The sequence below is a fragment of the Ipomoea triloba genome, chromosome 14 (assembly GCF_003576645.1).
Source record: "Ipomoea triloba cultivar NCNSP0323 chromosome 14, ASM357664v1".
In the NCBI taxonomy this organism is placed as follows: domain Eukaryota; kingdom Viridiplantae; phylum Streptophyta; class Magnoliopsida; order Solanales; family Convolvulaceae; genus Ipomoea; species Ipomoea triloba.
The window spans coordinates 6890650-6907824 of record NC_044929.1 but is presented as its reverse complement, the minus strand read 5'-3'; the positions used below and the strand labels follow the sequence as shown (position 1 = coordinate 6907824).

Below are 17175 nucleotides of genomic sequence, written 5' to 3'. Positions count from 1 at the left end.
AGTACTTTTTTTTATTAAATACCACTTTAACAACATATTTAACAGAGAGAAATTATAAAATTTATTTTATATAATTTTAAAATAAAAAATTTTATAGTTTGGTATGAATGAATTGCAATTCTATAAAATTACAATTTCATTATGTCAAACATTATAAAAAAATTGTTAGTAATTATTTAAATTTCTATAAACTTAAGAGCATAATGAGAGTTTAACAAATTTTAGAGGCGTTTTTCATAAATAATGTATGAATAGAGAATACGTAACAGAGAATATCTTTTGAAATGTCATCACAATCGTAAACCCTCCAATTCAGTTTCTCACTATATATACATAACGAAACACACACATCTCAGTGTGTTTTGTGTGAGAGAGAAAAAAGGCCCTAAACTCAGAGCCATCATCACAGTGTCTCTCTCTGCTCTCTCTTTCTCTCTCACACATCCTCTTTGAAGAATTATCATGGCGGGCGAGTCGGCTCAGTTCAACCAGGCTCAACTCGCTGCGATTATGGGTTCAGACCCGGCGCCATTCGAAACCCTAATCTCCCACCTCATGTCCTCCGCCAATGAGCAGCGCTCCCAGGCCGAGGCCATCTTCAACCTCGTTAAGCAAAACGATCCCAATTCGCTTGCACTCAAGCTTGCCCAGGTTCTCACTTCATCGGTTCACGTTGAGGCGCGTGCTATGTGTGCTATCCTCCTGCGCAAGTTGTTGACCCGTGACGATTCCTATATCTGGCCTCGGCTTGCTGCTTCTACTCAGTCCGATATCAAATCCGTGCTGTTAACGTGTATTCAGCGCGAGGAGGTGAAGACGATAATTAAGAAGCTTTGTGACACGATTTCAGAGCTTGCCTCTTCGATTTTGCCGGAGAATCAATGGCCGGAAATCCTGCCGTTCATGTTTCAGTGCGTTACTTCTGATTCGCTGAAGCTACAGGAGTCTGCCTTCTTAATTTTTGCTCAATTGGCTCAGTACATAGGCGAGATCCTGGTGCCTTATATTAAGGATTTGCACTCGGTTTTCTTGCAGACACTGAATAACTCTCCCAGTTCGGATGTTAGGATTGCGGCTTTGAACGCTGTTATCAATTTCATCCAGTGCTTATCGAGCTCAACTGATCGGGACAGGTTTCAGGATCTTTTGCCTGCGATGATGAAGACGTTGACCGAGGCATTGAATTGCGGGCAGGAGGCTACGGCTCAAGAGGCGTTGGAGTTACTTATTGAATTGGCTGGGACTGAGCCAAGGTTTTTGAGGAGGCAATTAGTTGATGTTGTGGATGCAATGCTACAGATAGCCGAGGCCGAGAGTTTGGAGGAAGGCACAAGACATCTAGCAATTGAGTTTGTGATTACATTGGCTGAGGCAAGGGAGAGGGCTCCTGGAATGATGAGGAAGTTGCCTCAGTTCATTAGCAGGCTATTTGCAATCCTAATGAAGATGTTATTGTCTATAGATGACGAGCCTGCTTGGCATTCGGCCGTGGTTGAAGAGGAGGATGCTGGGGAGACTAGTAACTACAGCTTTGGACAGGAGTGTTTGGATAGGTTGGCCATTGCATTAGGTGGTAACACCATTGTTCCTGTTGCCTCAGAGCAGCTGCCAGTCTATTTGGCTGCCCAAGAATGGGAGAAGCACCACGCCGCTCTCATTGCACTTGCTCAGATTGCTGAAGGATGCTCAAAGGTAAAGATAAATGCTTTATCTTATTCTCTCTGTATATACACAACATGATTACTGTTATCAATGTTTTGGAGAATGCCATTAGGTTTTTTATACTTGCACTGTGATCCTGATATCAAGCTATATCATGAGTTCCTAACATGTAGTTCTTTAGGTATTTAATCTGGAGTAGATTTTGATTTTTATGAACTAGCCATCTAACTATCTATGTATTGATGCTACTTTTCTGAAATCTGAAATAGGTCATGATCAAGAATTTAGAGCAAGTTGTGAACATGGTTTTGAATTCATTCCAAGATCCTCACCCTCGAGTTAGGTGGGCTGCTATCAATGCAATTGGTCAGTTGTCTACTGACTTGGGTCCAGATTTGCAAGTTCAGTTTCATAGCCGCGTATTGCCTGCACTTGCTGCATCTATGGATGACTTCCAGAATCCAAGAATACAGGTTTGCCCTTATGCTATCCTTTCTTTTCCATTAGTACACTCCAATAGTATGCTACACAATGTTTCATAGTGAGTCCTATGCCAATATTTTTAATGTTGAAAGACGCATATTAGGATCTCTACTTCAAGTTTTATGAATATTCTAGATTCTAGATTTTAGATATTAGATAAAGATTTTTAGTTCCTTAATAGAGACTGGAATAACTTCAGCCAAAATCGTGGCATAGGTTTGATTCCACCCTTCAGACTAAAAGAAAATATAAAATACTTCAAAGTTGTGATTCCAACCTCTAATTCCTTTGTTGTTTGGTGCTATGGTCATCCCATAGGAATCCTAATTTTTTAGGAATTATTATTCAATCTCATATCATTTGTCCTTCACTATTGGAAAGAATTTTGTTCTCCATAGAAGGTGGAACCAAAATATATACTTTCTAACTTCGATGAAATAATATCGATGCCCTCTCCCATCATATTCCAGTGTTTGATTCCCAGCGTACCAAGCAGAACCTAATAAAGGTCTTACTTAATCTTGTTAAATGGTATTTTTGTTTGATTATTATTATGAGTATTATTATTAACTTTTTTTTTTCTGTTATGATCTATGATAGCAATGCATTTAGATTTTCAAGGGGACTTTTACAGTTTTTATTAACTGTATAACTGACTTTAGAAGTTGCTGTATTTACACTCTTTCCTCCATTCTTGCTCTTACAGTCTTACTACTTAAGTTTCCTTATCTTTGTGTTACTTAGATCTTTTTATTGCCTGTTTTCTTTCTCCTGTGGCTTGCTCCTACTACTTGAGTTTCATTATCTTTGTGTAAATGTCAAATGTGATACTTAGATCTTTTTTTGCTTGTTTTCTCCCTTTTGTGGCGGTTGCAGATATTAGCTTTGTCTTGTGGGGTTCTGCTACTAACTTCTTTTGTTGGCCCTGTGATTTTATTGGTGGCTTTTCCATGCAGTAACCTGCTAAAAACTGCTAACGCTTCCAACCACACCACCCCCCCCCCCCCCCNTCATAGTAGTATAAATAGCCTCTTCATTTCCTTTGAAAGACAGACAATGTATGAGATTAGGAATTAAAGTCTTGCGCATTGCATCGCAAGTTTTCTCTCACTGGGTCATATGTGAGCTCTTCTGACTTATCAAGGAAATTACCATCCTTGTGGCGTCATCCCCGATTTTTATCGTTCCACAACCGGACGTGGCAAACCGCTATTCACCAAAATCCAAAAAAAAACACCTTAACTCCAACCCAACAAAGCCTAAACCTACAACAAACACCACCCGTCCTTCACTTACTTTCCGTCCAAAACTACTGAACTACCCGAGAACCAACTGGGACCGGTTCGAGCAATCTTCGGCAGCACGAAGCTTCACTCTGGGTTTCCGAATCGCAACACCTCCTTTATAAACACAAAGACCTACACCCCCACAAAGCACAAAGTCCTACCTTCAAGAACAACTCTCCCGAGACCCACCAGAATGCATAACCACCAACAAAGTAATGTACCACTAGTTTCATAGAAATGAACACCTTTACTACTAGGAATGCATAACTTTTACTCTAGAAGTGTACAAAGGTATGCAACATTTTATAAGGCACACTTTAAAACCCTACCCTCTAAACCACTAAATCCTAAACCCCAAAAATTGACCACCGACATACTATAATGTACAATATTGACCCATATTATGCAAAACATTTTGGTGAAAAAACTTTTTATTTGATAAAAGAGTGACAATATAGATTTAAATAAATGTAAATATATATATTTTTATTATTATATGTATTTTGTGTTATGTAAAAAAATTCTAATGTAACGATCGAGACGAGTGTCGATCGCATGCACTCATATAATTATGTATTTCATACATTATTGCATAGAGTATAATTAGAAATTATTACCAATAATAATTTGAAAAACATTATAAATTTCTACAACTTCCAACCCCCCCCCCCCCCCCCCCCCTTTTTTCTCTGGTGGGATATGAGTAACAATTCTGCATTTAGTGTGCATAAATAATTTTTTTTCTGTCATGTAGTCAAAAGTTTCACAAAAATGAGGTTAAGAACCACAGCAAACTTACATACTGTTGGGTTCCCTTGCTCTTCTAACTTTTGTTTGCAGTTACTCCAGACTTTGTTTACCTGCTCACTTGACTCATATGATATTTACAGGCACATGCTGCATCAGCTGTTCTAAACTTCAGTGAGAACTGCACACCGGAAATTTTGACACCTTATTTAGATGGAATTGTCAGCAAACTGCTTGTACTTCTTCAGGTATTAATTTAGAGGTTCCATTTAACTGTTTATAGGATGCAAACTGTTCTTATATCTAAACTGTCTCGAATTTGTTTGAAATACAGAATGGAAAACAAATGGTGCAAGAAGGAGCCTTAACTGCTTTGGCTTCCGTCGCTGATTCTTCGCAGGTATATTTTGCTTATTCCTCATTATGTTTGGAACTGTGCTTTAGATTATAGAGTGTTAATAAACAACATTTCTACAGGAGCACTTCCAAAAGTATTATGATGCTGTTATGCCTTACCTTAAAACCATCCTTGTCAATGCAAATGATAAATCTAACCGGATGCTTCGGGCCAAAGCCATGGAGTGCATTAGTTTGGTTGGAATGGCTGTTGGAAAAGAGAAGTTTAGGGATGATGCTAAACAGGTATAAGATGGATCCTATCTTTATCCAATACATCTTTTGTATGGACTACTTGCACGTTGCGCATGTAGTTTTTTCTGTTTGACTTGCTACTACCTGCTTTGACTTCAAATTAGTATCCCTTTTTATCTTACTTAGTGCTGGTGACAGACTAATAGTAATACACATTATTTTTCCTATATTGACCTTACTGTCTGAATCTGTGTCTTCTTTAAGGTTATGGAGGTGCTAATGTCATTACAAGGATCACAAATGGAGAATGATGATCCTACTACTAGTTACATGCTACAAGTATGTCTTTACCTCTCATTCTGGTACTACTGTACTAGGTTTTCTGGGGGATGCATTAAATTGTTGTTTTTGGTTTTTTTTTGGTGTAATTGGTCACCTTAACTTATTTTTTCTTGAATGATGTTTAGGCATGGGCCAGACTTTGCAAGTGCCTGGGTCAGGACTTCCTTCCATATATGAGTGTAGTCATGCCTCCATTACTTCAGTCTGCTCAGCTGAAACCTGATGTGACCATAACATCTGCCGATTCAGACAATGAAATTGATGAATCAGATGATGACAGGTCAGCTTAAATTTTTTATGGTTGTCCTGTGCTCGTGTTCATTAAATGCATCTGATGTTCCTTTGAACTCAGCAATATTTTCCTCATGGAATATAAAGGCAACATAAGAAATTCAGTTTTCTGAAAAATCTAGCTTAAGTTAGAATTCTGTTATTCTTATGCAAAGTTATGATTGTTTGAATTTATTCAAGTTTTTGCCGGTGGACTTGGATAAATATTTACATGGAATCTAAGAGTAAAGTAGGTTCGAAACAAGTTGGGTTCTCAGTGTGAATGTCATCTTGATGGGCTTCTAGAATTTCATTCAAAAGCATGTTCATGAGGCAATGTCCTTGGTCAAGAAGTGAGAAAAGGTTTTCTTGATATTTCTTCCTTTAAGATTTAATAATGAAACTTGAGTGGCAGTACAAAGATGTGAAAGTCAGTCTTGATTGATTGCTGTAAATTGTGATTTCTTTATACAATATACTAGCCTTTTGGAATTCTTATTTATGTTGCTAATACTGCACCCTCTCCTCTCTCTTTTCCCTGTTGTCTCCATTTGTTTTGTTTTTATTTCACTATACATGGAGAATACTTTAAGACACTAGATGTACCTTAAAAGTTCTATGTTGCAAATGTTCTTCTATTCATGCTACGACACTTCTGTATTGCAGCATGGAGACAATCACCCTTGGGGATAAAAGAATAGGAATAAAAACGAGTGTCCTTGAGGAAAAGGCTACAGCTTGTAATATGCTATGCTGCTATGTTGATGAATTGAAGGAAGGTTTTTACCCTTGGATTGATCAGGTTGGTATTGGTCCATCAACTGCTAAAATTTCTTTTGGGCACTAGCAAGATTGAACTGAACACACTCTTTTGAAAAATGGAACAGGTTGCTCCAACTTTAGTTCCACTTCTGAAATTCTATTTCCATGAGGAAGTAAGGAAAGCTGCTGTTGCAGGTGGGATTTGCCATCTTTGTAGAAAATTTTCTTTTTGCTTGTTTTGAATATACTGATAATTATTGTGGATGCCTATGAGCCTATTTTCAGCTATGCCGGATTTGTTACGTTCTGCAAAATTAGCTGTAGAGAAAGGGCTTGCTCAAGGCCGTAATGAGACTTATGTCAAGCAGCTGTCAGACTACATTATACCAGCTCTGGTGGAAGCTGTACATAAGGTTTTCTTCAACTGCAGATTGCATTATTTTTTTTGCTTGCTTATTCTTCTGGAAAAATAATATTTTAATTGTAATTGCAACCAGGAGCCTGATACAGAAATATGTGCCAATATGTTGGAGGCATTGAACGAATGTCTGCAGGTTGGTCTACTGTCTTAGATGATAATCTCATTTCTAGCTCATAAATGATACTACGTAATTGTTTTTTTAAACAAGATATTTGTTCCTTGTATATCATTAATTGCTCTTTTTATTTTATCATATAAATGCGATGGATTTATTTGGACTTGGACTTCTGGTCCCATATCTGTCATATACTCATATACCAGAGCCTCTTGTTCAAAACTAACGTTTTTATTTAAAAAATTTTTTTTTGATGCTTAGGCATAACTCTTCAGGTTTTTTCTTTTTAATAATAAATTTATTTTAATTTATAATTTAACGGTATTTGTTTAATTGGGACTTTTCCTTAGCTTGCACATTTTGTAGGTTAATACTATTCACTATGCTTTTCTGTATGACTTTCTCAGTTGGGAAATAGTACGGAGTAATTGGTTGGACTTTAGTTAGTCTATTATTTTCACACATGTTCCCCCTTCTTTATGGTTTATTGGGATTTGGGAAGAAAGTATTTTGATTTTCAACTTATTTACAGATGTTGATTCTCACTGGATTAAGTTTATATTCTTTATTTTCCCTGATTGTACATAGAAGAATTTGTGATAGGTTGTGTAATTCACGACAACTTCTGTCTTCACTGTTGTGGTTTCCCTCTATACATTAACACCCCTTTGTTTCTTTTCACTCTTGCAGATCACTGGACCTCTTCTAGATGAAGCCCAGGTCCGAAGCATTGTGGATGAGATTAAACAGGTAATTACTGCCAGTTCAAGTAGGAGAGCAGAAAGGTCAGAGAGAGCAAAAGCCGAAGATTTTGATGCAGAGGAGAATGACTTGCTAAAAGAGGAAAATGAGCTAGAAGAAGAAGTTTTTGACCAAGTATGTAATAAGATTTAATTTTCAGATATATAATATCAATAGTTGTATTACATATAACAGTTATTTTATTTATTTAAGTATTTATTTATTTATTTATTCATTTTTTGTGTTCTAGGTTGGTGAAATCTTGGGTACATTGATCAAGACATTCAAGGTTGCTTTCTTACCATTCTTTGATGAGCTTTCTTCATATATAATGCCTATGTGGGTAAGTTTCAACTCAAGATGAAGTGTGTTAGTGTTGAATCTGTGTTTGGCATATTAGCTGTAATCAAATCTAGGTGTCAATGCATGGAATTTCCTTTCATCTTGTTGTTTGTTTGGTTACTCCCAATGCAGGGAAAAGATAAAACAGCTGAAGAGAGAAGGATAGCAATTTGCATCTTTGATGATATTGCGGAGCAGTGTCATGAAGCTGCTTTAAAGTATTTATACTTATATTGGCTTTACTTTGGTTGATATACTGCTGGTCATCCAAATATAACAGTTTCTTTGTCTGATCCAGATACTATGATACACACCTTCCTTTCCTGCTTGAGGCTTGCAATGACGAGAGCCCAGATGTTAGACAGGTTAACATATGCAATTTTCTTACAATACATTTACAAGTTCATTCTGAATTTTGGCTTCTCAAACACCCAATAATTCTGTCCAGGCTGCAGTTTATGGACTTGGTGTCTGTGCTGAGTTTGGTGGTTCTGTATTCAAACCTCTTGTTGGAGGTATATACTACAATTAAAATATGATTTTTAGAATCCCATTTTTGTTTTATGGTGGGGGGTGTGGCTCATTGTGATACAACATGTGTCATTCTTAAATTGACCTCATCTCTATTATGCAGAGGCCCTATCAAGGCTTAATGTAGTCATAGGACATCCAAATGCTCTTCAACCTGAGAACATAATGGCATATGATAATGCTGTGTCTGCACTAGGGAAGATATGCCAGTTTCATCGTGAAAATATTGACTCAGCCCAGGTGAGTCACTTTTGATTGTATAGTCTCAAAAGCCATTAGTCAGATATATCTATACTTTGCAGTTGGTATGCTATGAACCTCAGAGCTGTGACCCTCTTCCTGTTATGAATGTTATTTATAACTTTTATGACTATTTACTTTAAAGAAAATTCAAATGAACATTACCTTTAAATGCAATGAACATTAGAATCATGAGCAGTACTTGCTATTTGATGCATTACTTAAAATAGTGATAATGATGTTTTTTTAAAGTACACAAAGCATGGTGGAATTGGTTCAATGGAACAATTTACTTCTGTTTGGGGTATTTGATCTGGTCCTTTGGTCAATTAATTTCATGCATTAAATTTTTTTTTAAGCATGATACTTGTTGGATTAAAATTTCAGTATAGCACTTAATAGGTTGTATTGCCTTTTGGGATGGATACCTTGTAATATTTCAACAATGATGTTGCTCATAAGCACTATAGAATTGCAGAAGACTGCAATATGGCTTCCATATAGTAACCTGCAGATAGCATTTTTTGCACATCCAAGTATATATAGCTATTGTAAACAGAGTGTGAAAGGAGATGATGTGTTTGAATTTTGAAGGCAAAACTTGAAACTCTTGGAAGTTGTAGCTACAAGGCATTTTTTTTGGGTCAATGGTTTATTATTGTTCTGCCTCTGTAAATTTATTGATAGAGCATGTTGTCATCATCTTTACAAATCATTTGAGTTAAAGATTTAGTTTATAGATGTTTGTTTCCTTTTTAGCTCCTTATTTCCTTACTTCCAACTGCTAATCTCGTACTAGCATTAATACTGTTCCTATAATGATGCACACTCTTAGTTAACATCTTTTATATTCAAGCCTCCACAGCTCCACACTGCTTCATATTTTGAGAACCTTTTTCTGGACATATAACTATCTTTTTCCTTTAGTTGACCCATGCCATGAGACATTGTAATCTTATACTCTCTTGATACTGTATTGCAATTTCTTTTGCCAGGTTGTTCCTGCTTGGTTGAACTGTTTGCCTATAAAAGGTGACTTGATTGAAGCCAAGGTTGTGCACGACCAACTTTGTTCAATGGTTGAAAGGTAAGAAATATATCTATCAGGTTGCTCAAGTCCTGATCTTTGTTTATATATATATATATATATATATATATATATATATATATATATATATATAGATTTAGGATCATAAGAGATCACCTGTTTAGGTGAGATTGTGAGATCAAATCAAATCTTGTGCATCAATCTAATAAATTTTAATGGTCTAGATTGAATATCTAGATTAAGTGTGTGTGAACGCGATTGATCTAGATTGATCTAGACCATTAAAATTTATTAGATTGATGCACAAGATTTTATCTCACAATCTCACCTAAAAAGGTGATCTCATAGGAACCCTCCATATATATATATATATATATATATATATTCTATTTCTCTTTGCAACTTTTCACTCCATATGATAGTGTGAATTTCACATCACAAATATGAATAACACTGCTAACACAATTTAAATAGTGGTATGTTATATTAAACTGATTATAAGTTGCGTACTTCACCTCACAAGTTTACCCTATCGTTGCACATAATGGTTTATTTTATAGTTCTGTCCTAATTGATCCATCATCTGTTGCCATAAATTTCTTGGCAGTTTTTATTATGGCAGTAAAGTGTATATACATTTACCGAATTGGCAATATCAAGAGTCAAGCAAAATTAAAAGTTTGAATGTACTAAGTTATTTGAAGAGTTAAAAACATGCAAGATGAGATGTAGGAAAGGGCCTTTCATTTGGTAACATTTGATATGTGTGGTTAATTAAGCATGTGATGCCTTATTAACAAGTTGGAATCTCTTAACTTGGTACATCTTCAGAAAAAAAAAACCTTGGTTCATCTCTAAGTAAAAGATTAATTACACTCAAAGATAAACAGAATTCACTTGCTATTTCAATTGCTGTAAATCTGCATGAACTTTCTTGTGATATTTAGCCAACTGCATCATTTCTGTTTTAGCTCTTTAGTATAGCACTGTGACTTGTATTGACATAAATAAAACTTGTATATCATGTTTTTATTGGGGTCTTGATCATGCAGCACATTCTCCTCATCTCTTTATCTTTCTCCCAACAATTCTTCTCTGGCTTGCAGGTCAGACGGTGAGCTTTTGGGCCCTAACAATCAGTATCTTCCTAAAATTATGTCAGTTTTTGCTGAGGTTTGTTCTATACCTCTCAGATTTATGCAAGTAATTATTATAAGCTTTTAAATTTACTAATTTTAAACTCACTATTTGGGACCGTAAATTGCAAAATACTGTCCCTGTGCCCTGGGGTGTGGGGATGGGTGGGCTTGAAATCGTCCATCACAGAGTTACTGATGGTGCCATTCTGAAGTGGCCTCTCAGAGAGCCACAAAACCTTGTGAATTATACGCAACTTCATAAGGAAACCTTATAAAGTATGCAGTAATATATTTTTTACTGCCATATGCCATTTATTGATAGAACATTGTTTCTTCTGTAGATTTTATGTGCCGGTAAAGATCTTGCTACAGAGCAAACTGCCAGTCGGATGATTAATCTGTTGAGGCAGCTCCAGCAGACACTACCACCAGCCACTCTGGCTGCAACATGGTCAACTTTGCAGCCTCAACAAAAAATGGCACTGCAATCCATTCTATCATCATAGATTTGTGGCTCAAATTCAAAAAGATGACAGCTCTTCCTCATGACGATGAAGTTGCTGTGCGACAGCCCTCGTGTGAATCATCATTACATTTGATACGAAATTCTTTCTCATAAACATCATTCATTTCTGCATATTGCAACATCCTGGTGTTGGTTTGATCTTGAAAGTATGGAAGCAAAGGTGGAAACCTTTTTTCTTTTGTAGAATGTGTATATCAAAAGTTACTTTTGCTTAGCAAGGATGAGGATTGAAAATTGTGATTTGTGGTATTGTTTATTTATATATTTTTTAGCAAGTGCGAGGCTCAAGGGTTGTCAGGGAGGCAATTCTTGTCACAGTTTTGGTCATGTCTCATTGTCCTTTATATCATTGATGATGATTGTGAAAACAATGATTAAATTATAGAAATGGTGATATTCTTTGTTTGTTATCTTTCTGAATGTTCCAATTGTTGAGAGACATCTATGTTTCTTCAAATCTATTATTAATGTTAGTGGCTTTTTATTTTTAACATTTATTTGTGAACAATAACCAAGTATAGGAACACACTTTTAAATGACTACAGCTGAACTATCTTCTGGTTTTTTTTTTTTTTTTTTTTTTTTTTTTTTTTCTTTTTGAAGTTCACAGAGATGGTTACATTTTTTAAAATCAGATGAAATTTCAGAGTTGTATTTACGTTACTACTGTGAGATACATGTGATGCATTGCAGGAATGGTGGATCATTTGACTTGAACATATATAGTATTTGATTTATATATTTACTTCTGATTGCATCTTTCAGGTTCAGATGTCTCTCCAATTGCAGTGCCTATACCAACGATGTGAAAGCTACCCTTCTGGTAAGATATGGTATTTTAAAATTCTTTTTTTGAATATGATGATGATATAGTTTTGGTGGCTTGAGAAAAGCATGCTTCAATAAGATTCTCTTGCACCTAATGTATACTATAGTCGCTGCCAAATAAAATTATTCTTTTTTGAAACATATTTGTTTTTAGTTTAGCTAAGGTCTGGTACCCCTCCAGGTGGCAGAGTTGTGGAGCACCATGATAGTGTGTGTGTGTGTGTATATATATATATGTTGTGTGTATGTATGCATAGAGAGAGGAAATACTTAGGTGGTGTTGTGTCTAAAAAAGGAAATAAGGGTAATTTTAAAAGAAAACACCTTTACAACCATTTGGTATGATCAAAATATTCTTTATATACATATAAATTTCTTCAAATGTGACCGTGCCTTCCCGTGCGGTCGATGTGGTTCCCACCACTCAATGTTAGAAAATGCACCACTCAATGTTATAAAACGCACTACAATGAAAATACATAAAAACACCATAAAACACACCACACATTCAAAATAATGCACCATTAACTCTCCTGCCCTTAATGGTGCATTTGCTAACACTGTGTGGTGTATATTTACATACCTAGTGGTGTGTTTTTTGATGATGCGTACCTAATGATGCACATTTATGTGGTGTATTTTCTAACATTGAGTGGTGTATATTTGTATACATAATGGTGCGGACGCACTGACCGCACGTTAAGGGGCGGCCACACTTGATCATGACCCTATATATATATATATATATATATATATATATATATATATATATATATAAATTCTTTTTGGAGCTTTTTGGAGATACAAAGAAAAAAGTGAAGGCTGGCCTGGGTGGTTGCAAGTTGCAACCTAGTTTTTATAGTTGACCAAGTGAGGGTTGTACAAATGTCATGCAGCCATGCCTAGTCATAATCCTGAACTGTTTTAGATTTGACTTTTGTTTGTGGTAATTGGATGTTTGTGTCAATCTCTTTCATTTAAGATTAATGGTACTGGGCTCCCATGTTTGTCAATTATTAGGCTTAGTTTACCTTATCATGGAACTCCAAACAGTTCAAAAATAGAATAATATATGGGATTAGATATGAGAATCTTATTTTTCTTTAAGCATAAATAGTTACTCCAAGTTGACCCGTTAGACAAGAATTTGCATTTAATATGCTGTCTCGATAGTGATAGGGGTAACTATTTCCCTAGTTTTTCATTTTGCAGTCAATAAGCAAAATGGATGTGAAGTGGGGATTGATTTATGTGGATGGGGAAAGTTGACTATTTTAGCTCCTATAGGTGCTATTAAGAGTAATTGCCCTACTTGCCCTCACTAGGTGGGATATGATCTCTTATTGAAGTACTTTCACAATTTCCACCATTGTTTGGATTCAGCTCTTGGCACCCATCTGGTTCTTTAATTGTTTATTGAATTGTAAATTTAGTCACCCATCTAATAGGGCAATCCAATTCTATTTGGAAGTGAGGTTATATTAGGGTATTCTTGTAACTTTCCTAACATGTTTGGTTCATGGAATAGGTTAGGAATAGAATAGCATTCCTTGGAATAGACCTATTCCATCGTTTGGTTCGGCCATTTTGTCATGAGGGTGCAATCGGGTGTCATTAGACCACAAGGTCTTTGGCATTTTATTATTATTATTATTATTATTATTATTATTATCTTGTATAAGGGTATTTATGTCTTTAAAACCTATTCCATTTCTACTCTTTCAACCAACCAAACATTGGAATACAATTACTAAAGTCTATTCCTTCAGCGAACAAACAATAAAATACAATTCATATTATATTCCTTACCTATTCCATTCCAAATAGTATTTATATTCCCTCCAAATTCATTTCGTGAATCAGACAAACAATTGCACACGAATCACCCGCCACAACCCAACAGCTCCAACGAGGACCATAAGAATGCACACAAAGACAATCAAATACACACAAAACACTAAATAATGCACACACCGGATTAAATTACCCTATTAGATGAACCCACCCACCTACCCAATTACCCTCCTCATCCTGAAGCACTCTCCCACCATATTTAAATGCCACTATTTATAATTTAAAAATAATTTGACGGATAAAAAGTAATGATTTTTTAAGCAAATAATTTAGCTATTGTGAAAACTAGTATAGTTAAAAGATGCTGTTGTTTTGCAGGCACCAAAAGCGGTATTAAATGACAAAAAGTACCTTTTGAGGTTCATGAAGTAATTCCATAATGATATGGGGCCACAAATTAGGCCTAGTTTTCCCCACAACTTAACCAAAAGGCAAAGAACGTGGTTATGGAGTCAAGGGAGTGATTAAGCATGCCCTCAAGAAATGCACCCCTTAACAACAAACACACACCATATAAACAACAATATATTTCACATATTATATTTCATTTTCTTATTTTCTTCAGATAATGACACTCATTGACTAAAATATACTTTGTAGTTTATAAAACAGTTACATAAAACGTATTGATAATTCACTCAGTTATTAACATAACTGTAAATATAAATATTCGTGTAAATTAATTACCGAAATGATCCATTAACTATATGGAAATTACTGATTTGGTCCTTGATTATTTTTTTAACCAATTAAGTCATTCAACTGTAAAAATCTTAGCCAATTTGGTCATTCGTTTGTTTTGCCGTTAGACATCAGTTAACTCGAGACCAAATAGGTAATTTTGATATAGTCGAAGGACCATTTTGGTAATCACATGCACCATTTTCTCCGAAAAATTAATTATCAAAATGGTCCATTGACTATAGCGAAATTACCAATTTGGTCATGAGTTAACGGATGTCAATGACAAAACAAACGAAGGACCAAATTGGTCAAAAAATAATCAATAACCAAATTGATAATTTTGTTATAGTCCTATAATTTCGGTAATTAACTTTATTTGCGTTAACCATATGAAGTGGGTGGAGTTTTGGCTATGGAGGGATTATTAATGCTCACAAGCAAGTCTTGTAAAAAAATTTCATCTTTAGTACTTATCATATAAGTAATATCTAAATGGTAATGGCAAAATAAACTCACTTTGGTAATCACTAAATAAATAAGTCAACTACAAGATTACAAAATCCAAACATTCAAACATTACAATCCAACAAGTAAGCCAAAGACAAGCCTTCCATGAACTCTTTAGGACTATAAATACACCCCTAAATTGTCTCCTATTCTCCAAGCAAAAAACTCATACAATTCCTCCTCCTCCTCTTTCAACTCTTCTTCCTTATCCTCCATCCTCTAGGCCATGGAACTTCACTTCCAAAACCACCAAAAAGAAGGCGGCGTTCGAGGGGCGGCCGCCAACAAGAGAAGGAAGTTTGTAGGGGTGAGACAAAGGCCCTCTGGGAAATGGGTGGCAGAGATCAAGAACACAAGTCAGAAGATCAGAATGTGGCTGGGGACTTTTGACACAGCAGAAGAAGCTGCCATGGCCTATGATGAAGCCGCCTGTCTTCTCCGAGGCTCGAATACTCGAACCAATTTCATCAACCATGCCCCTCCCAATCCTGCTCTCTCACTCAAAATCAGAAACCTTTTAAGCCAGAAGAGGAAAAACCTCAAAAAACCCCCCATTATTTCCCCTTCCAAAACCTCTCCCCCTAGTGATAGTACTAAGAGCTCTGTTAGTGTTACTGCCCCGGATTTTCCGGTTCTTGAGAATGCATATAAGCCTGGTTTTAGCTTCTCTGAAGGGGGATTAGGGCATGATCATCACATGGTTTTTTCACCTCATATTGATCATTCTCTTATGGTGGATTTTGATAGGTTTCTTTTGGACCAATCAGATGGATTTGAGCAGGTTCTTAAAGGGAATAATCATGATGCGCAAATTTCAGAGTTTGAGCACATGAAAGTGGAGAGGCAAATCTCAGCATCACTGTATGCCATGAATGGAGTTAATGAGTATTGGGAGAATGTGCATGAATATGATTTTAGTGATCATGCTTTCTTGGATCTGCCCATGATATGCCAAATGTTCTGCTCAACTTAGATTTTAGTAGTTGTAGTGGTAGTGAAGTAGGGAGGGATATTGAGTTGATCCAAAATCAAGAATTTTTAGCCATTAGATTTGAAGCTCTCTGTGAAGTCTACTTGGAGCATCATGGAGGTGTGATCTTGAAAATGAATTGAATTGAAGTTTCTTCTCTTTGACAAATTTGCATCAATTTCAGTTCTTTGAGTTTTCTAATTATGTTGGAATACGACTTTTGATGTCAAACTATGGGTTTCTAGTAAGACTTTTTTTTTTTTTGGTGGTTTGCATTTTTTTTTTTGTGTAATGCAACACAAAAATTCCAAAGGGTGGAAATCATTGACAATAATAAATCAGAATTTGGTACAAGAATTGACTTCCACACACCTCCCCCCTCCCCTCCCCCTTTTTTCTTTTAATAAACTTAAGTGATTCTTGTTTCGCCAAACTAATTCTAAACCTACAAGACCGGCTCTTAGAGCCACTAAATCGCGAGTTGCGCAATCAACCCACCGATCAGATCCGAGTATTTATGTGCGCACAAGGGATCCAATCCAGACCTTTCAGCATCCTTGGGTTCTCCCTGTTTTCTTTCCCTTATGAGAGGTATGTTATTAGAGAAACTCAACAATCCAATTGTTTTGTCAGTTTTTTTTGGGCCAAGACGGAGCGGAGGTGAAAATGGGAAAAGAAATAGAGAAAAAAACCATTAAGCATGCCCGGTGGGCATTACTAGTGTGCGAGCACGCGCTTGCCCCTCTTTTTTCACATTTTAATTGCCAGGCTAATAACTCAAACTCCTGAAACATATCATCTCACCTCTCCTCACTTTCTTCCACACACAAAAAAAAATCATAAAAATATTAGTGTTGGGGTTGCTCTCTTAGATTAATTTATAGTGACATATAACTAGATCAGATTTGCAATAAGAACAACTTCAACAATGGTCCTTGCTGGTTTTTTTTTCTAACTTTGTGATGACGTGGAAGAACAAGAAGGTATGTTGCATGAACTTGAATTTTGTGCGAGTCCCGTGAATTTAAAAGAGAGAGAAAGAGAGGGACAAGTTGATGTGTGTCTTTTTTTTTTTTTTTTTTTTTT

The 17175-nt window shown here is 36.0% G+C and overlaps 2 protein-coding genes across 2 annotated transcripts; both read left to right on the top strand.

The window, feature by feature from the left end:
• The first annotated feature begins 462 nt into the window (after window positions 1-462).
• LOC116004321 (importin-5-like) lies at window positions 463-11658 on the top strand. The gene is made up of 20 exons (XM_031244312.1): window positions 463-1692; window positions 1932-2135; window positions 4322-4426; window positions 4513-4578; window positions 4656-4820; window positions 5034-5108; window positions 5237-5391; window positions 6048-6183; window positions 6269-6338; window positions 6429-6556; window positions 6641-6697; window positions 7370-7555; window positions 7671-7763; window positions 7895-7980; window positions 8061-8127; window positions 8211-8277; window positions 8397-8533; window positions 9529-9620; window positions 10688-10754; window positions 11062-11658. The coding sequence occupies exons 1-20, from the start codon at window positions 463-465 to the stop codon at window positions 11224-11226; spliced, it is 3351 nt and encodes a 1116-aa protein (XP_031100172.1). The 3' UTR covers window positions 11227-11658.
• A 3667-nt stretch (window positions 11659-15325) lies between these two features.
• LOC116005317 (ethylene-responsive transcription factor ERN1-like) lies at window positions 15326-16319 on the top strand. Its single transcript, XM_031245586.1, has one exon. It carries the CDS (start codon window positions 15346-15348, stop codon window positions 16090-16092), a length of 747 nt encoding a protein of 248 aa, XP_031101446.1. The 5' UTR covers window positions 15326-15345; the 3' UTR covers window positions 16093-16319.
• Window positions 16320-17175: the final 856 nt, after the last annotated feature.

Bases quoted from the DNA above. Each gene is read 5' to 3' on its own strand.
- LOC116004321 (XM_031244312.1), top strand. From the start codon at position 463: ATGGCGGGCGAGTCGGCTCAGTTCAACCAGGCTCAACTCGCTGCGATT. The intron at 2,136-4,321 runs GTTTGCCCTTAT...TGATATTTACAG, and splicing joins TCCAGAATCCAAGAATACAG to GCACATGCTGCATCAGCTGT. The intron at 6,698-7,369 runs GTTGGTCTACTG...TCACTCTTGCAG, and splicing joins CATTGAACGAATGTCTGCAG to ATCACTGGACCTCTTCTAGA.
- LOC116005317 (XM_031245586.1), top strand. From the start codon at position 15,346: ATGGAACTTCACTTCCAAAACCACCAAAAAGAAGGCGGCGTTCGAGGG.